General features: G+C 44.5%; 1 protein-coding gene and 1 long non-coding RNA gene across 4 annotated transcripts in view; one reads left to right on the top strand and one right to left on the bottom strand.

The window, feature by feature from the left end:
- The window catches only part of LOC128594282 (uncharacterized), a 77,490-nt gene extending 66,710 nt beyond the window's left edge, over positions 1 to 10,780 (bottom strand). For all 3 annotated transcript variants that reach the window (XR_008382528.1, XR_008382527.1, XR_008382529.1), the window contains exon 1: positions 10,567 to 10,780. This is a non-coding gene — a long non-coding RNA (uncharacterized LOC128594282). The remainder of the gene's footprint in view (positions 1 to 10,566) is intronic.
- AK7 (adenylate kinase 7) overlaps positions 1 to 17,580 on the top strand; it is a 113,407-nt gene extending 95,827 nt beyond the window's left edge. Inside the window, exons 15-18 of the mRNA XM_053602959.1 lie at positions 6,998 to 7,195; positions 11,859 to 12,079; positions 16,675 to 16,833; positions 17,462 to 17,580. Coding sequence (XP_053458934.1) covers positions 6,998 to 7,195; positions 11,859 to 12,079; positions 16,675 to 16,833; positions 17,462 to 17,500 — 617 coding nt within the window. The 3' untranslated portion in view covers positions 17,501 to 17,580. The remainder of the gene's footprint in view (positions 1 to 6,997; positions 7,196 to 11,858; positions 12,080 to 16,674; positions 16,834 to 17,461) is intronic.
- The last annotated feature ends 2,937 nt before the right edge of the window (positions 17,581 to 20,517 follow it).

The following is a 20,517-nucleotide window of genomic DNA, read 5'->3' as shown; positions in this document are numbered from 1 at the left end:
ACAACAGGATTGACTTATGCTGAGCAGGCATTTCTTTCTTTCTTTCTTTCTTTTTTTTGAGACAAGAGTCTCACTTTGTCGCCCTTGGTAGAGTGCCCTGGGGTCATAGCTCTCAGCAACCTCCGACTCTTGGGCTCAAGAGATTCTCATGCCTCAGCCTCTTGAGTAGCTGGGACTACAGGTGCCCACCACAACACCTGGCTATTTTTAGAGGTGGAGTCTCACTGTAGCTCAGGCTGGTCACAAAGTCGTGAGTTCAGGCCATCCACCTGCCTCGTCTTCCCAGGGTGCTGGGATTACAGGCATGAGCCACTGAGCCTGGCCCTGAGCAGGCATTTCTTATTTATTTATTTATAGACAGAATCTCAAGCTTTTGCCCTGGGTAGAGTGCCGTGGCATCATACCTCATAGCAACCTCCAACTCTTGGGCTCAAGAGATCCTTTTGCCTCAGATTTCCTAGTTTTAGTAGAGACACGGGTCTCTCTTTTGCTCAGGCTGGTCTCGAACTCATGAGCTCAAGCAATCCAACCACCCTGGCCTCCCAGAGTGCTAGGATTACAGGCATGAGCCACCACGCCCAGCCTGAGTAGGCATTTCTTGTGACCTTCCCATGAACTTTATTTTTATTTTTTTCATGCGCCCCAACTGGAAGTAGAACCTTCCCATGAACTTTAAAAAGTGTTCTTGTTGGTGGGACATGCTGGCTCACACCTATTACCCTAGCCCTCTGGGAAGCCAAGGCAGGAGGATCCCTTGAGTTCAGGAGTGCAATACCAGCCTGAGCAAAAGTGAGACTCCCGTTTCTACTAAAAATAAAAAAAAATGAGAGTTGTGGCAGGCCCCTGTAGTTCCAGCTATGCAGGAGGATGGCTTGAACCCCAGAGTTTGACGTTGCTATGAGCTAGGATGAGGCCATGGTACTCTAGCCTGGGGCAGCAGAGTGTCTCAAAAAACAAAACAAGTGTTGTTGTTTGTAGTCAGTTTGCATGAGGTATACTCATAGGGAATAATTTTGAGTCATACGATTAATACAAGAATAGCTAATTTGGCCAGGCAAGGTGGCTCACGCCTGTAATTCTAGCACTCTGGGAGGACAAGATGGGTGGGTTGTCGGAGGTCACAGTTTTGAGACCAGCCTGAGCAAGAGCAAGACCTCGTCTCTAAAAAAATAGCCATGCATTGTGGTGGGCGTCTGTAGTCCCATCTAGTCTGCAGGCTGAGGCAAGAGAATCCAATCGCTTGAGCCCCAGAGTTTGAGGTTGCTGTGAGCCATGATGCCATAGTACTCTACCGAGGGTGACAAAGTGAGACTCTATCTCAAAAAAAAAAAGCTATTTTCAAAAACTTAGCACAAGGTAGTAACTAACACGAGTCTGCTCACAGGTGTCAGGTTTGGGGCTATAGGTGTGAGCCAGCATGTTCCACCATGTCTTCTTGGTCCAGAGACAGCTTTCAGAAAAGCTTGTGGGAGCACTATGACCCCCAGAGAGCAGTCATCCTGAGGATGGATATTACTGTTTGTTTGCCTAAGTGCTCTAAAACAAGGGGCAGAAACATGAAATGCCAAAGGGACAGATTGTCTCAGAGTTCCCATTAATTTAAATATGTATCTCAGAAGCATCCTTTTCTTTCTTTTTTTTTTGTTTTTGTAGAGACAGAGTCTCACTTTATTGCCCTTGGTAGAGTGCCGTGGCCTCACACAGCTCACAGCAACCTCCAACTCCTGGGCTTAAGTGATTCTCTTGCCTCAGCCTCCCGAGTAGCTGGGACTACAGGCGCCATCCTTTTCTTGAGCCATAGTGAGGGCAGTACTGCTAACACCTACACAACACGCTCGCATCAACTAGAACTTTGCTTTATATTGGTGCAATTTTTGGAAAAAAAGAGAAATATTTTTCCTGAAAAAAAAAAAGAAAAAGAAATATGTACCTCAGAAAAAGCTAAAAAGTAAAAGTTGGTTACTCTAAATGACCCAGTCTGTCAAGTTTATGAGTTTGGTCACTTCTGGGTACTGTTCACTCTTTGCAAAATCATAATGTTCCCTCTGAGGTAACTGGATAAATTTCAGCTCAACTAATAATTTGTCAAGTGCCAGGCACTCACTGAGCCTCTCCACAATCCTGCAAAGCAGGAATCACATTTATGTCTACCTGATCCAGAAGCTAACGCCAAATGATAAATCCAAGACCATTTCCCTGGGTAAATGAAAATTTAAATTCAAACTTGGATCTTCTCACTCTACTGCCTCCAAAACACAGAATTAATAAAAGATACGGAGATGGAAACAGAGGTAAAGTAATCGATGATTCTCAGTCATGGTCCACTGGGCTTCCCTCTCTTTGTTGGATACAGTGTAAATATGTCTAAGATATAATCTATTTGCAATGTTTAGTCTGTTGTTAGTAAGTCAAACTCTTCCCAGAAAATTGTCTTTCTTTTCTATCTTCCTGAAAGAAATGAGAACATTGTTGCATTCATACCTGTGGGATTTTAATTGATGGAGGTCACTAAGTGAGGTCAATGCCATTGAAAGAATTTATTACTTAAATTTCCCAAGAGAAGAGAGAACATCATCCCACAAGGGTCCATGTGGGCAGCTCCAGGTTTGCTCAGGAGACAGGAGGAGGGAGGAGAAGGTCGAGGCCAAAGCCTTTGTTGGGGTTTCTGTAGGAAAGGCAAGGCAGGCCCCAGTAAATGGCTTAAGACTGGCTGTTGTGAGCTCTGTGAGAGGTCTGTTGTTGCCTGGTGCCTGGTCTTGGGATGATTTAGTGAAAGGGAAATACTGGCCTGGTGTGTCAGAGTTAGATAGAGGCAGCAGGGGGCTTGTGTATGAGAGGCATTCTCCTAAACAAGCTGCTTACTATCTTTAGGTGTTAGCTAGCCCTGAGAGGAGCAGTCTTCTCCCAGATCTGTAGGACCTTCCTGAAGACAATAAAAAATATGATTAATACAAGCATCCATGCCTGATTTGAGTGATGACACATTCCACTCTGTAATAATCCAAGTTCTAGGCAGTGTTCTCTTATTGACTGATCATTGTACTTTACCAGTGCTATTAGCTTATATCCAGGGTAATTCATTTCAGGTTTCCTAAGTGAAGGTAACAAGTTTAAAATTATATCTACCTGACGAATATGGAAAAATTGTTTAAAATATAGACTCTCACATGACCCCAGATAACCACATACAGTGACGTCCTTGTTATGAACAATCTTACCAAGCAGAAATCCATTACTTGCTGGCAGCACCCATAGCTCAGTGGTTATGGTGCAGGCCATATGCCCTGAAGGTGGTGAGTTCGAACCCAGACTAGGCCAGCTAAACAGCAATGACAACTGCAACAACAACAATAAAAAATGGCTGGGCGTTGTGGTGGACGCCTGTGGTCCCAGCTGCTTGGGAGGCTGAGGCAAGAGAATCACTTAAGCCCAAGGGTTGGAGGTTGCTATGAGCTGTGATGCCACGGCACTCTACCCAGGGTGACAGCTACAGACTGGTTCTCAAAACAAACAAAACAAACAAGCAAACAAAAAAAAAACATTACTTGCTATCCAGTTAGCCAGTACGAGGATAATAGACTTAATGAATAATTATCTCAAGATATTGCAAAATCTTTTTTTTTTTTTTTTTTTGAGCCTCTCCCCCTGGGTAGAGTGCCATGGTGTCATAGCTCACAGCAACCTCCAACTCTTGGGCTCAAGAGATCCTCTTGCCTTAGGTTTTCTATATTTAATAGAGACAGGGTCTCGCTTTTGCTCAGGCTGGTCTTGAACTCAAGCAATCTGCCTGCCTCAGCCTCCCAGAGTTGCAAAATCTTCTGAAGTTCTCTCTGAATGATAAAGAGAATGAATGGATGTTTTAAAATAATCATCTAGACAAGGAAAGCATATTTTATCATATTAAAATTCTTTTAAAATTTAAAAGCCAAAGATGTCACTAATTGTATCCATGTATTTGATTAACTGCGATTTTCCATCTCCTAATCATTCTAGAAAAAAGATATAATATTATATTTTGAAATTATCACATTATTTATTTTTTTTCTGAGACAGAGTCTCACTTTGTCACCCTCACAGCAACCTCCAACTCTCAGGCTCAAGAGATTCTCTCTCTCTTTTTTTTTTTTGGGGAGACAGAGCCTCAAGAGCTGTCACCCTGGATAGAGTGCCATGGCATCACAGCTCACAGCAAGCTCCAACTCCTGGGCTCAAGCGATTCTTCTGCCTCTGCCTCCCAAGTAGCTGGGACTACAGGCACCCACCACAACGCCTGGCTATTCTTTGGTTGCAGCTGTCGTTGTTTGGCAGGCCTGGGCTGGATTCGAACCTGCCAGCTAAGGTGTATGTGGCTGGTGCCTTAGCCACTTGAGCCACAGGCACCGAGCCAGATTCTCCTGCCTTAGCCTCCCAAATAGCTGGGACTACAGCTGCCCACCACAACCACAACACCTGGATATTTTTAGAGATGGGATCTCGCTGTTGCTCAGTCTGATCTCAAACCTGTGAGCTCAGGGCAATCCATCTGCTTCAGCCTCCCAGAGTGCTCGGATTACAGGCGTGAGCTTCCGTGCCTGGCCCAAATTATCACATTATTAACAAAATTAATAATTTCATTTAGGTAGTGGTAGCACACACCTATGGTCGCAGCTACTTGGGAGGCTGAGGCAAGAGAATCTCTTGAGCCTAAGAGACTGAGATTGCTATAAGCTACAATGATGCCAGGGCACTCTACCCAGGGTGGCAGAATAAGACTGTCTCAAGAAATAAATAAATAAATAAATAATTTTATTTTAGGCTGGGCACAATGGCTCATACCTGTAATCCCAGCACTCTGGGAGGCCAAGGCAGGTGGATTGCTTGAACTCACAGAGTTCAAGACCAGCCTGAGCAAAAGTGAGACCCTGTCTCTACTAAAAATAGAAAAACTGAGGCAAGAGGATCACTTGAGCCCAAGAGTTGGAGGTTGCCGTGAACTATGACACCACAGCACTCTACCCAGGGCTACAGCTTGAGACTCTGTCTCAAAAGAAAAAAAAATTACTTTATTTTTAGAGATGGGGTCTCATTCTCGCTTGGGCTGGCCTCAAAGCTCTGAGCTCAAGGAATCCACCCCCCTCAGCCTCCCAAAGCTTTAGGATTACAGGCATGAGCCACCATGCCTGGCTATTAATAGATTTCGGACATCATGGAACTTAAATTATTTACATTTCCAGTGAATCCATTGACATAATTTTGATTTCAGTACTATACCACCATTTTGGGGTTCAGATATTTCTCTTTCTCTTCAAAACGTATGACTCAGGAAAATCCAGTGGTCAAAGATGAGCACAGCAGGTCAGATCAGTATGGATTTACAGAGTATTATCCACATGCTCAGTCTTCAGCCCTTGTTTTCACTATTAACACATATGACAGATGATGTTCACATGCCTTCCACATGCTTCATGGGCACTTCCTGCTCTGGGCTCTCCCCCCGTACACTTAACCTTTCTCACCCACTCAAGAAAGCTGATTATTATAGGCTGCATCTAAATGAGTTGGGCATTATTATGTGCTAAACTAATACAATTTTAGAGTAAAGGTCAAATTATTCCCAAGTTTTGTTATCAAGGTATCAACTTATTTGCAACACACCTGACACTGACCTGGGCATCAGTGTTCTCTGGTCCTGTTTTTGAGAACACCCGAGAATAGCAACCATACTTGGAAAGTTTATTTCACTAATGCACATTTTAATCTCCCATTTGCTCAACAAATATTCATTGAATTTGTACTAGAAGGTGGAGAAACATTTGCTTTTATAGTTTAAAAGAAAATCACAGGGCCGGGCATGGTGGCTCATTGAGCCTGTAATTCTAGCACTCTGGGAGGACAAGGCGGGTGGATTGCCTGAGCTCACAGGTTCAAGATCAGCCTGAGCAACAGTGAGACCCCTGTCTCTAAAAATAGCCTGGGTGTTGGACAGCACTGTGGCTCAGTGGGTAGAGCACCGGCCACATATACCAAGGGTGGTGGGTTCAAACCTGGCCCCTGCCAAACTGCAACAAAAAAATAGCTGGGCATTGTGGCAGGCACCTGCAGTCCCAGTTACTCGGGAGGCTGAGGCAAGAGAACTGCCTAAGCCCAGGAGTTGGAGGTTGCTGTGAACTGGGGGATGCCATGGCACTCTACCGAGGGCAATAACAATGAGACTGTCTCTACAAAAAAACAAACCAAAAAAACATCCTGGGTGTTACAGAAGGCACCTGTAGTCCCAGCTACTCAGGAGGCTGAGGCAAGAGAATCTCTTGAGGTCAAGAGTTTGAGGTTGCTGTGAGTTATGTCACCACAGCACTCTACTAAGGGTGACAAAGTGAGACCCTGTCTCAAAGAATAAAAAGAAAATTGATCAATGTCATTAGTATGATCCATGTGTCAAATTTGATAAGCACCTGACCCTGTTGTATTGAACATAAATGCTTCATAATCAATGGCATTAATTGAGGAAAGAGATGGACCCATGGAAATTAAATTCCAAGGGGAATTAAATTAATTAATTATACAATGCATTTTTATAATTTGGCAAACTGGCCATCAAAGCAGTTTGCTCACAGCCACGGCTCTCTTTGGGACCCTATAATAATTGTACTGGAAGGATTGACCAGGAAGCTGATGATATAACTTGGTTTTCAGACATTTGTCATTTACAATTTCCACTGATTTTATTGGAAGGAAAAGGGGGAGAAAGAAAGGAAGGAAAAGAGATTGCACAAAATACTGACTGGTTGGATTTCACAGGGTGGTCACTGGGAGTGTGGTGATTTGCATGTATTAGTCCTCCATGACAGGCAGCAAGAAGGCCAACTTGACGGGTTATTTGTAGCAACAGGAAGTCACTGCTGGCAACCAGACATGTTGGTTAGCAGCAGCCTTGCTAGTTCATTTGGTTTATCAGCAAGCACCCTTCTAGTTAGCTCCTCTGTATTGTGCCAATTCTGGAGCTGCTTCCTCTCCCCAGAATTCATCTGTGCACTGGATGCTTCCGATGAGTTTTTGAAGGAGCGGGTGATAAATCTTCCTGAGAGCTTCGTGGCAGGGACCCACTACAGCCAGGACAGATTCCTCCGGGCTCTGAGCAACTACCGGGACATCAATACCGAAGATGAGACTGTCTTTAATTATTTTGACGAAATTGAAATCCACCCGATACATATTGGTATGAAATGAATTCAGGGATAATATGAAGGTTGAGAGGCAGGACTGCCCTGTACTCCTAGTAAACCCTGGTGCCCGACTCACTGGGATTATGAAGCTAAGGGAGAGTGGAGGAGTGCAACCATGTGCCAGGGCACAGGAAACCACAGGATAAAGAGCATGCCTGGGGAGTCATTTCACACAGGGACTTGGTGGTGGGAGGGTGTTATTATTACACAAAAACATGGATATATATAAACATGTATTCATAAGATAAATTGGCATGTTTTTTGAAGGACACTTCAAAGACACATGTTTTTGCTGCTGGCTGCTTTGGGCCATTCCTCCAGGTTCCTGATGGGCAATGTTCTGTCCCTGTCATGTTGCCAGGCACCGGTGCTTTTCACATGCCCTGTTGACCTTTAGACCAGCTAGCCCACCCCCATAGCTACCTAGAAAAGCAAACAGCTCTTCATGACACTCCTGCTTGTTTCCTGTAAACACATAACAGAGCTTAGCACAAACCCAAGTAAATATGACCTTGCATCAACCTCATCATCATTATCGTTCCGGGCTCCAAAGCTCAACTTTTATAGCTGTTTCTAAATCTCCCATGGGCTTGGTCAACCCCTGAACTTCCTTTCTGGTTTTCTATATCTTGCTTATTCCTCATCTGGGTTTGATGAGAAACAACAAGCCTCCTGACTGATGGAAGCTCATTGGCCTAGTCAACCCACTGGGCCTTCTTTCTCTCACTAGATGGGACAGCATTTGGATCCTGAAGTATTAGGAGGCTTAGAGACAAGGGCTAATGCTAGAAGGAGGCAAGAGAGCTGATGCCAATTCTGGCTCTGCCTCAGTTTTCTCATCTGTGAAATAGGAAAGTAATCAGGTTTATAGGGTTAAGAGTGTTAAAAATAGTAGCAATAAGAAATAAGGTTGGGGCTTGGTGCCTATAGCTCAGCGGCTAGGGCGCCAGCCATGTACACCAGAGCTGGCATGTTTGAATCCAGCCCAGGCCTGCCAAACAACAATGACAACTACAGCCAAACAATAGCCGGGTGTTATGGTGGGCACCTGTAGTCGCAGTACTCAGGAGGCTGAGGCAAGAGAATGACTTATGCCCAAGAGTTTAAGGTTGCTATGAGCTGTGACAGCGTGGCACTCTACCCAGGGCGACTCTACCCAGCTTGAGACTCTGTCTCAAAAAAAAAAAAAAAAAGAAAGAAGGTTGGGCTTGGTGCCTGTAGTTCAGTGAGTAGGGCGCCAGCCACATACACCAAGGCGGATGGTTTTGAGCCTGGCCCGGGGTGGGGGTTGGGGGCCTGCTAAACAACAATGACAACTGGAATAAAAAAATAGCCAGGCGCCTGTAGTCCCAGCTACTCAGGAGGCTGAGGCAAGAGAATGGCTTAAGCCCATTGGCTTAATGGCTTAAGTTTGAGGTTGCTGTGAGCTGTGTGACACCACGGCACTCTACCGAGCGCAACGTAGTGAGACTCGGTCTCAAAAACAAAAACAAACAAAAAAACCCAAATTTCAGAAAAGTAGTGATTGTCACCTTTTCAGTAGGGAGGAATGAATGAATGGCCATTGAGTTCCTCTCTCATTTTGTGCCCATGACCTCTTCTCCATACTGACAACTGAGAGATAACATAAAAGGAAAAGGGAGAAACACGTCACGAGGAAGGTGTGGGAGGAGGGTGTCTCAAGACCAGGAATGTCACTGACCTCAGAAGGGTCTGGAAAGCAGGTTTGGAAAGGTGCTGGGAGCCACATTCTCTCTGTGTGTCTAGACCCTCCTCTCTCTCTGTTTCTTTCATCTTCTCTCTCTGGCCCAGACAGCCTTCTCTCCCTCTTCTCCCCATGTGGTGGATTGAGGCCACCCCTAGGCCCCAGAGTTACGATGTTACACTGGGCCCCAAGCCCAGAGCTGGACTTGACTCTAATTCCACATTCCTAGAAGTGTTACCAAAGTTTGGTACTTGGCACAGATGCCGCATCAGAAGAACACAGACAAGCGGTTTGAGGAGAAGCAAAGAGAAGTTAGCTTCAGGCTACTGCTATTCAGCTATAGTTTATGGGCTGGTTCTGATTCATCCCATCTTTCAGCTAAGATAATCTTGTGACCTCTACAGATAATTCCCTTAAGCCCTTTCCTGTGGTACAGAGCACAGAGGACACAACCCTGCCCCTCCTGACCTTTGGCCTGAAGCAGGAATGCAGGTTTAAGTTCCAAGAAAAGTGGTGGAGATTTTAGTGGAGTGTTTTTCAACCTTTTTTATTGCACTGTACACTCCTTTCAAACTTTTTTTTTAATCTCACCACAAATAATAATCTTTACAAGTTTTTTTTTTTTTTTGCTGTTTTTGGCTGGGGCCGGGTTTGAACCCACCACCTCTGGTATATGGGGCCAGCGCCCTACTCCTTTGAGTCACAGGCACTGCCCAGATCTTTACAAATTTTTACATACAACTAATATCCTTTCATGGCAAACTGGTTGAAAATCAGTTTTAGAGACTGGAAGCCTGTAGCTCAGTCGTGAAGGCACCGGCCACATACACTGGGGCTGGTGAGTTTGAACCTGGCCAGGGCCTGCTAAACAATAATCACAACTACAACAACAACAACAAAAATAGCCAGGTGTTGTGGTGGGCACCTGTATCTCGACTACTTGGGAGGCTGAGCAAAGAGAATTGCTTAAGCGCAAGAGTTTGAGGTTGCTGTGAGCTGTGATGCCATGGCACTGTACTGAGGGTGACAAAGTGAGACTCACTCTCTCAAAAAAAAAAAACATCAGTTTTAGAGACACAGAAAACATTTTTTACCCTTTTCCAGGTTAACCCGCACCACATACACACACACAAAATGGCCAGTCACAGTTTGGTTAGATGTCCACCCTATGTAGATCCTCTGCTCCAGGGGGAAAATTGTTCCCTATAAGCCCTTTCTCCAAAAATAGAGCCATTCCCAAAACATTTTAGGGCACTAAGTGACATTAAGGCTGTAGTTACTCAGAGGAAACAGAGAGAAACACATCACAGTCAGGCAATAAGGAGGTACCAAACATGACTGTGTTTCTTTAGATTTTTATGCTTTCCCCCTCCCCAAACAAAAGGTCTCATATATTTATTTATTTATTTTGGCAGGGGGTGGGTTTGAACCCACCACCTCTGGCATATGGGACTGGCGCCCTACTCCTTGAGCCACAGGCGCCACCCCATCTCACATATTTATTACTGAACGAGTTTCGTAGTACATAGTATATAAACAATGAGAAAAACTATTTTCACAATAAAATGTGTCCCAACTGTCCAGATAATGGTGCTATTTTCAACTTGATGGGAAGATGACAGGGACCTTGATGACACATAAATATGTATACCATCTCACCTGCAGTTCCTTATTGACCCAGCTTGGTTCTTCTTCAGTATCTCTTCTTGGAGTTGTACCTGATTTTATCAGCAGTTTTCACCTAAATCCACTGGAAATGGGACGATTTTCCTTTTGTTTCTTGCCCAGGAATTGCTTGATCCTGAAAGTCTCTCAAGACATGGTGAAAAATGGAGTGACCCATGTATACCACAATGATAGGGGAAGGGAGAGGTTTTTTGCCTTTTTAAGGGCATGCTTCTGCTCCTCCCCTGTTCCCATGTTAGATCCTGTCAGTGCTCCTGGCCTAGGTCAAGGCCATATACACATAGGCAGGGCACAGCAGTGGCAGGGATGGAGGTGGGGCAGGCAGTTCCCCAGAGGCTTAACTGGAGGGGCTCAGTAAATGCATCTGCTCTACACAGCTCTCTGTAGACACCACGTGGGCAAGCCCAAGAGAGTGCTATAGAGTTTACTACTTTAGTGACTTTGTGGGGATTTCAAGAGTGTTCATCAATAAGCTGTTCTTCTGTGTCTCTTTGGTCTTTTTTTTTGTGTGTGTGTGTGCGGTTTTTGGCCGGGGCTGGGTTTGAACCCGCCACCTCTGGCATATGGGACCAGCGCCCTACTCCTTGAGCCACAGGCGCTGCCCCTCTTTGGTCTTTTTTTTTTTGAGATAGAGTCTCATTATGTCGCCCTCGGTAGAGTGCTGTGGTGTCAAAGCTTATAGCAACCTCAAACTCTAGGGCTTAAGTGATTCTCCTGCCTCATCCTCCCAAGTAGCTGGGACTACAGGCACCTGCCACAACACCCGGCTATTTTTTGGTTGTAATTATCATTGTTGTTTGGCAGACCTGGGCTGGGTTCGAACCCACCAGCTCCGGTGTATGTGGCTGGTGCCCTAGTTGCTGAGCTACAGGCGTTGAGCCAACATAAGGAACCTTTATCTGATGCCTGGGTTCCAACAAATGCGGGGTTTCTAAAAGAAGTGTCCCAGTCTTTGCTTGAATCCCTCTGGGGATGGAGAGCTTATAATTTTTGAGATGACCCATTCCCCCACCCCTCCACTCAAATCAGCAGCGATTGTTAGGACTTATAAATGCAAGTCCAAATCTTCCTACCCATGACTCTCAGACTCTGGTCTGATATTTGCCCACGAGGGAAGAAATTCTGAACTATGCTGGCAATTAGAAAACCCCAATGTGGTAATTTACATAATTTACTATCACAAGTTTATAATAATAAAGAATTTTCCCAATTGCAGGCAGGCCTAGAATATAAGCATGTGTTGATCTCTCCCCTGGTATTTAAAGATGTAGGAAAACTTGAAGATGCTCAGAATAGACTTGCTATCAAACAGCTCATCAAAGAGATTGGGGAACCTCGAAATTATGGTTTAACAGATGAAGAAAAGGCAGAAGAGGAGCGAAAGGCTGCAGAGGAACGCCTAGCCAAGGAGGCTGCTGAGGAGGCAGAACGTGAACACAATGAGGCTGTGGAGATGGCGGAGAAGCTGGCTCGCTGGGAGGAGTGGGTAAGTGTGAGTGAGTCTGTGTGTCTGTGTCAGGAGGGGCACGTGGCAAAGCCATTTGGGCCAATTCCACTTCCCATCCTGCTGTAGAGAAACGTCATAGAAATAGCCCACATAAGGTTTTTGTTTATTTTTTGTCACATGTACCATTCTGATCTTTTGCTAAATATCAATAATATTTGATTAATCACGCCTGTAATCTCAGCACTTGGGAGGCCAAGGCGGGTGGATTGCATGAGCTCATGAGTTCAACACCAGCCTGAGCAAGAGGGAGACCCTATCTCTAAAAAAATAGAGGGTGTTGTGGTGGGCGCCTATAGTCCCAGTTACTTGGGAGGCTGAGGCAAGAGGATCGCGCTTGAACCCAAGAGTTTGAGGTTGCTGTGAGATGAGAGGCCATGGCCCTCTACCGAGGGTGACCAAGTGAGACTCTGTCTCAAAAAAAATATGTATCAATAACAAAAACTGGTCATTGTCAGTAGTATAATAATACACATCCCTAACCTGGAACAGTCGCTCATGCCTGTAATCCCAACACTTTGAGAGGCCACAGAGGATCATTTGAGGCCAGGTGTTCAATACCAGACTGGCTGAAAAAAAATTGCCAGGCTTAGTGGCGTGTGCCTGTAGTCCCGGTTATTGGGGAGGCTGAGGCAGGAGGATTGCTTGGGCTCAGGGTTTGAGGTTGCAGTGAGCTATGATGATACTACGTACTTCAGCCTGGATGACAGAGTGAGATCCCATCCCAAAATATTAATAGCAATAATACAGGTCGCTGTAAATGTTTATTTTTTTTGAGACTGAGTCTCACTATGTCACCCTTGTTAGAGTGCCGTGGCATCACAGCTCACAGCAGCCTCAAACTCTTGGGTTCAAGTGATTTGCTTGCCTCAGCCTCCCTAGTAGGGAGGACTACAGGCCCCTGCCACAACAATGGCCAGCTATTTTTTTATTTTTTGTTTAGCAGGCCCCGGCTAGGTTTGAATCTACCAGCCCCAGTGCATGTGGATGGAGCCCTAACCACGGAGCAATAGGCGCCAAGCCCCCTGTAAATGTTTAATATTTTATTATATGTTTACCTTGTGAATTGATGTGATTTTCCTCCATTTATCCATTTAACCTGGGTGATTAGCCTCATTCCACCCCTCTTTAGTCCTCATATTAGAACTGAATCTAGTAAGTGATTTCCGCTTCCCAAAATAGCAGAGTTGACACCTGCTATTGTCCACACCTCTCTACTGCTCCTGATCAGAGTCAGTGTTTCTCAACAGAATTATGGGGTGCCTTTGCATTAGTTTCCCCATTTCCACTCCTGTCCATCTCCAATCTATTTCCACACCACTGGCAGGTGATTCTTCTAAAATGCAGATCCACCGCTGTTCCCTGCTTAACACTCTTCATTAGGCTCTGTGCCTGTAGCTCAAGTGGCTAGGGTGCCAGCCACATACACTGGAGCTTGTGGGTTCGAATCCAGCCGGGGCCCACCAAACAACAATGACAACGACAACCAAAAAATAGCAGGGCTCGTGGCAGGCGCCTGTAGTCACAGCTACTTGGGAGGCTGAGGCAAGAGAATTGCTTAAGCCCAAGAGTTTGAGGTTGCTGGGAGCTGTGATGTCATAGCACTCTACCCAGGGTGACAGCTTGTCTCAAAAAAACAAAACAGGGCGGCACCTATGGCTCAAGGAGTAGGGCGCTGGTCCCATAAGCTGGAGGTGGCGGGTTCAAACCCAGCCCTGGCCAAAAAAAAAAACTGCAGAAAAAAAAAACAAAAAACAAAACTTAGCCGGGTGTTGTGGCGGGCGCCTATAGTCCCAGCTACTCAGGAGGCTGAGGTAAGAGAAATCGCTTAAGCCCAGGAGTTGGAGATTGCTGTGAGCTGTGTGATGCCACGGTACTTTACCGAGGTTGATAAAGTGAGACTCTGTCTCTACAAAAAAACAAAACAAACAAAACTCTTCATTAGCTGGTCCTGGCAGTGCACACCTGTAGTCCCAGTTAGTCAGGAGGCTCAGTAGGTAGAATCACTTGAGCCCAGGAATTCAAGGCTACAGTGAGCTATGATCGATTTGCTGCACACCAGCCTGGGAGTTATACAGGTATAATAACAAAAGTATAGTTACATACACTGGAAAGAGCTTTGGAGATCAATTTCTCTAACTTGTCATGCTTACATTACTGAAATATATACATCAAGCAATGTAAGGATAGAGTTGTATCTTGAATGTGATGGCTATTCAAAATTATAATTGGGTGGTGCCTGTAGCTCAGTGAGTAGGGTGCCGGCCCCATATATCAAGGGTGACAGGTTCGAACCTGGCCCCGGCCAAACTACAACAAAAAATAGCTGGGTGTTGTGGTGGGCGCCCCAGCTGCTCAGGAGGCTAAGGCAAGAGAATCACCTAAGTCCATGGAGCTGGAGGTTGCTGGGAGATGTGACTCCATGGCACTGTACCACTGAGGGCAACAAAGTGAGACTCTGTTTCTAAAAAAAAAAAAAAATTATGATCAAACGATAAATACTATGATACATCATGTTGTCATTTAACCACCATTCCAGTATTAGAACAAACTTCCCTTACAACCTACCCAAGCCAATTCAAGGAATTCTCAAGGAATTCTGACATTGGTAATTGCCAATGTTGAGGCTTAAAAGGGAGGTTGTCTAGTAGGGGTGAGGTCAGAAATGTTGACCAGAAAAGGCAGTGAGCAGAGGCGATATCGTCATAGTATCCTAGCCTTTTTATTTTTAATTTCAGCTTGCTTGTTCATTCTTCTTTGTTTGATGTACTCCTTTTTTTTGTTCATTTTCTTCTTCCTCTTGTGATGCTCTGCTGCTTTTGATGTTACTAGAGACGGGGTCTTACTCTGGCTCACTGCTGGTCATACTGGTCTCGAACCTGAGCTCAGGCAATGCACCTGCCTTGGCCTCCCACGGCACTGGGACTATAGGTGTGAGCCACCATGCCCAGCCAGTATCCTAGCTTTTTATAAAGTGTTGCAATGTTTTTTTCAATTCATCATTTAACCTTTAACATTATTTATTGTATTTTCTCTGACTACACAGAAGCTTTATGCTTATATAGTCAAATCCATCAATCTTTTTCCCATTTTGATTTCTAGGTTTGCTGACTGATGAGAAAGTTCTTTTTTTATTTTTTATTTTTGAAATTGAGTCTCTGGGCAGTGCCTGTAGCTCAAAGGAGTAGGGTGCCAGCCCCATATGCCGGAGGTGGTGGGTTCAAACCCAGCCCCAGCCAAAAACTGCAAAACAAAAAAAGAAAAGAAAAGAAATTGAGTCTCATTTTGTTGTCCTCAGTGATTGCTATGGCGTCATAGCTCACAGTAACCTCAAATTCTTGGGGTCAAGAGATCCTCTTGCCTCAGCCTCTCAAGTAGCTGGGACTACAGGTGGCTGCCACACCACCTATTTTTTTTTTTTTTTAGACAGGGGTCTCACTCTTGCTTAGGCTGGTCTTGAACTCCTGAGCTCAGGCAATCCACCCACCTTGGCCTCCCAGAGTGCTAGGATTATAAGCATGAGCCACTGTGGCAGGCAAGAAAGTCCTCCTTTCAAATACTATCAGTTAAGACTCTATCTTGCAAGTGATAGAAGAGCAAATTCAAATTGACCTAGACGTAGAGAAAATGCGTGGATTCACGTAACAGAAACACCCAGGGATAGGGCTGGCTTTAGGTAAGGCTTGAGAGTGGCTCAAATGATATAACCAGACCTGGGATTCTTGGCTCTGCCTTCCCTAGGTTGGCTTCATCCTTGGGCTCTCTCTGATGGGCTCTAACATCCAAGGCCAGGAGGTAGCTGGACCAATGGGGTTAAGTCCCATCCAAACCAAACTACTAGGGTGAGAGGGAGATTTATCAGAGGAAATCAGGAATTATGATTCCTAAGAGAAAGGGTGACTGCATACTGAGCAAGGAATAATCCATGTCATTAGCCCAATATCCTCTGAACTTTCTTTCTTTTTTTGTAGAGACAGAGTCTCACTTTTTGGCCCTCAGTAGAGTGCCGTGGCCTCACACAACTCAGAGCAACCTCCAACTCCTGGGCTTAAGCGATTCTTGCCTCAGCCTGCCGAGCAGCTGGGACTACAGGTGCCCGCCACAACGCCCAGCTATTTTTTGGTTGCAGAGCAGCTGGGACTACAGGCGCCCGCCACAACGCCCAGCTATTTTTTGGTTGCAGTTTGGCCGGGGCCGGGTTTGAACCCGCCACCCTCGGTATATGGGGCTGGCACCCTACCTACTGAGCCACAGGCGCTGCCCTATCCTCTGAACTTTCTAGTGGTACTTCTATGATTTCCCTTTTCTTTCTTTTTTTTTTTTTATACTTTGTTTCAATTGGGAAATTAGAAGTTATCTTGGTGTAATAAGATGTGATGCAGTTTATTATTTCCAAATGGCCAGACAGCTATTATAACACTGTTTATATCTTTTCCCCCTGGGTTGAAAATGCCATCTTAATCACAAGGTAGTGAACATTTTTAGCAGTTTCTAATGCACTCTGGGGTATTTTGTGTGAAAAGTGTTCTCCCTTCTGACTGTACATTTTAATTCACCCCAAAATGTTCTGTTTGTAGAATAAACGACTAGAGGAAGTGAAAAGAGAAGAAAGAGAATTACTGGAGGCTCAGTCTATTCCCCTGAGAAATTATTTAATGACCCATGTCATGCCAACTCTAATGCAGGGTCTGAATGAGTGTTGTAAGGTCAGACCAGAGGATCCCATTGATTTTCTGGTAAGGAATTTAATTATTTTAATAACAATGTAAAAATATAATATGTCTGAATCTTTTTATTTTATGTTTTGTAGAGACAGAGTTTCATTTTATCACCCTCGGTAGAGTGCCGTGGCATCAGACACCTTACAGTAACCTCCAACTCCTGGGTTTAGGCAATTCTCTTGCCTAGGCCTCCTGAGTAGCTGGGACTACAGGGGCCAGCCACAACACCCAGTTATTTTTTTTGCAGTTTTTGGCCAGGGCTGGGTTTAAACCCACCACCTCTGGCATATGGGGCCGGTGCCCTACTCCTTTGAGCCACAGGCGCTGCCCACACCCAGTTATTTTGTTGTTGTTGTTGCAGTTTGCCCGGAGCCGGGTTTGAACCCTCCACCCTCAGTATATGGGGCTGATGCCCTACTTACTGAGCCACAGGTGCAGCCCATATGTCTGAATCTTAACAGGAAACTCCTTGAGATAGAAAAACTGTGTATCTAGTTATTTGGAAAATAGTTTCTAATATATTCACAGTTTCTAATAAGATTTTTATTATTCATTTTTATTTTTAAATTATAAACATTACTAATACAAATATATATGACTAATAATACGGTTGACATGCCTTTCTTTTTCCTTTTAATTGTAGGCAGAGTATCTCTTCAAGAACAATCCTGAAATGCAGTGAAACTTTAAAGATCTTGTATCATTTATCTTTACAGAACTAAAGATCAACTTAATGTTGTAATGTGAGAAATTACATTTAAAAATAATTTTATGTTTTGCAAAATTCTTTTTTTCTGTAAACAAATATTCTATAAGGTAGACTCATTAAAAGCTATATGGCAATGAATGACTACTTCTTTAAAACTATATTTGAAAGGTAAATTGATAAGGCATTTGTGCATAGCTCACAAGACAAATATTAATTTAATATTTCATTCTTTGGTCAGTTCTAAGTATTCCTCCTTTGCACACTAATGTTCATAGAAATTTAATTTTATAGCATGAGTCAAATCAGACTATATATTATTCTAACATGCAGGTTAATTAACTTACGTGACTTGGTATGGCCTGAATACCAATGGGGGTAGAAATGGAAATAAATTAGAATGGTTCATGCTTTGTTGAATCACAGTAACTCAGATATGGTTTGTTTCTGCAAGGTTGCTTTTAAGTTCAGGGTCAGGATCTCAGCCAATGCATCAGGGAGAACTATAAACCCTTAGGTAGAAAAATTCATATAACAGAATAATTCTATTTTTTTGTGATAATCAGAAAGTTGCTGATTTTTTTTTTTTTTTTTTTGAGACAGTCTTACTCTGTTGCCCAGGCTACAGTGCTACGGCATCAGCCTAGCTTACGGCAACCTCAGACTCCCGTGTTCAAGTGATCCTCCTGCCTCAGCCTACCAAGTAGCTGGCATTATAGGCATGCCCCACAAACCCAGCTAATTTTTCTATTTTTGCTCAGGCTTGTCTGGAACTCCTGAACTCAAGGGATCCTCCCACCTCAGATGCCCAGAGTGCTAGGATTATAGGAGTGAGCCACTACTCCCACTGTATTTCCTTTTCTTTTTATTTTTTTATTTTTTTATTATTTTTTTTTTTTGTAGAGACAGAGTCTCACTCTATGGCCCTCAGTAGAGTGCCGTGGCATCACACAGCTCACAGCAACCTCCAACTCCTGGGCTTAAGCGATTCTCTTGCCTCAGCCCCCCGAGTAGCTGGGACCACAGGTGCCCGCCACAACGCCCGGCTATTTTTTGGTTGCAGTTTGGCCGGGGCCGGGTTTGAACCCGCCACCCTCGGTATATGGGGCCGGCGCCTTACCGACTGAGCCACAGGCGCCGCCCTCCTTTTCTTTTTAGAGACAGAGTTTTATTTTGTTGCCGTCGGTAGAGTGCTGTGGCGTCACACAACTCACAGCAACCTCAAGCAGGCGTCCTCAAACTTTTTAAACAGGGGGCAAGTTCACTGTTCCTCAGACCATTGGAGGGGTGGACTGTAGTTAAAAAAAAAAAAACAACTATGAACAAATTCCTATGCACCCTGCACATATCTTATTTTGAAGTAAAAAAACAAAACAGGAACAAATACAATCACACTGCATCATGTGGCCCACAGGCCATAGTTTGAGGACCCCTGTTTAGGCGATTCTCTTGCCTCAGCCTCCTGGGACTACAGGCGACCACCACAACACCCAGATATCTATCTATTTATATTTTTTTTTTAGAGACAGAGTCTCATTTTATCGTCCTCGGTAGAGTGCTGTGGCGTCACAGTTCACAGCAACCTCCAGCTCTTGAGCTTAAGTGATTCTCTTGCCTCAGCCTTCTGAGTAGAGCTGGGACTACAGGTGCCCGCCACAACGCCCGGCTATATTTTTGTTGTTTGGCCGGGGCTGGGTATGAACCTGCCACCCTCGGTATATGGGGCTGGCGCCCTACCCACCCTATTTTCAACAAAATATATTATAGGCTTGGTGCCTATAGCTCAAGCAGCTAGGGTGCCAGCCACATACACCAGAGCTGTGGGGTTGAATCCAGCCCGGGCCTGCCAAACAACAACTACTAAAAAATGGCTGGGCGTTGTGGTGGATGCTTGTAGTCTCAGCTGCTTGGAAGGCTAAGGCAAGAGAATCACTTAAGCCCAGGAGTTTGAGGTTGCTGTGAGCTGTGACACCACGGCACTCTACCCCCCACCAAAAAAAAAAAAACCCCTATGTTATATAGGCATAAGCTATCAATCCCTGTGGTGTTTCTTAGTTCTAACAATGTCATGAAATTCCTAGAATTACCCTGAATAAGAAATGAGTTTAGCTTTATTCTAATGGCATATATATTTCATCCCTTTAAATAATGTATCCTAATATAACTTCCCTATTTTTTTTATTGTGGTAAAATGCACATAACAGAAAATTTAGCACTGTTACCATTTTAAAGTGTACAATTTTATTTTATTTTTTTATTGTTGGAGAATCATTGTGGGTACAAAGAATCAGGTTACACTGTTTGCGTATGTTAGGTAAAGTCCCTCTTTATATTTTTACTTTATTTACTTAATTATTTTTGAGATGGTCTATGTAGCTCTGGGTAGAGTGCTGTGGTGTCACAGCTGACAGCAACCTCAAACTCTTGGGCTTAAGCAATTCTCTTAAGAATTGTCCCAGCCTCCCAAGTAACTGGGACTACAGGCACCTGCCATGATGCCTGGCTATTTTTTGTTGCAGTTGTCATTGTTGTTTAGCTGGCCCGGGCTGGGTTTGAACCTGCCAGCCTTGGTGTATGTCGCTGGTGCTCTACCCACTGAGTTACCAACGCTGCCCCTTTTTTACAATTTTAAGTTAGTACGTTCAGGCCAGGCTTGGTGGCTCATGCCTATAATCCTAGCACTCTGGGTGGCCGAGGCATGTGGATTGCCTGAGCTCACAGGTTCAACACCAGCCTGAGCCACAGTGAGACCCGTGTCTCTAAGAATAGCCGGGCATTGTGGCAGCAGGCACCTGTAGTCCCAGTGACTTGGGACTGAGGCAACACAATCACTTGAGGTTACTGTGAGCTATAGTGCCATGGCACTCTACCAGAGAGTATCACTGTACTGAGTGACAAAGTGAGACTCTGTCTAAAAAAAGAAAAAAAGACTCATATTAATTTAAGGCTGGACACAGTGGCTCATGCCTGTAATCCTAGCACTTTGGGAGGCT

This window comes from Nycticebus coucang, chromosome 9 (genome assembly GCF_027406575.1).
Source record: "Nycticebus coucang isolate mNycCou1 chromosome 9, mNycCou1.pri, whole genome shotgun sequence".
NCBI classification, from domain to species: Eukaryota; Metazoa; Chordata; class Mammalia; order Primates; family Lorisidae; genus Nycticebus; species Nycticebus coucang.
Note: the sequence above shows the minus strand (reverse complement) of the source record. Positions and strands in the feature narration are given on the sequence as shown.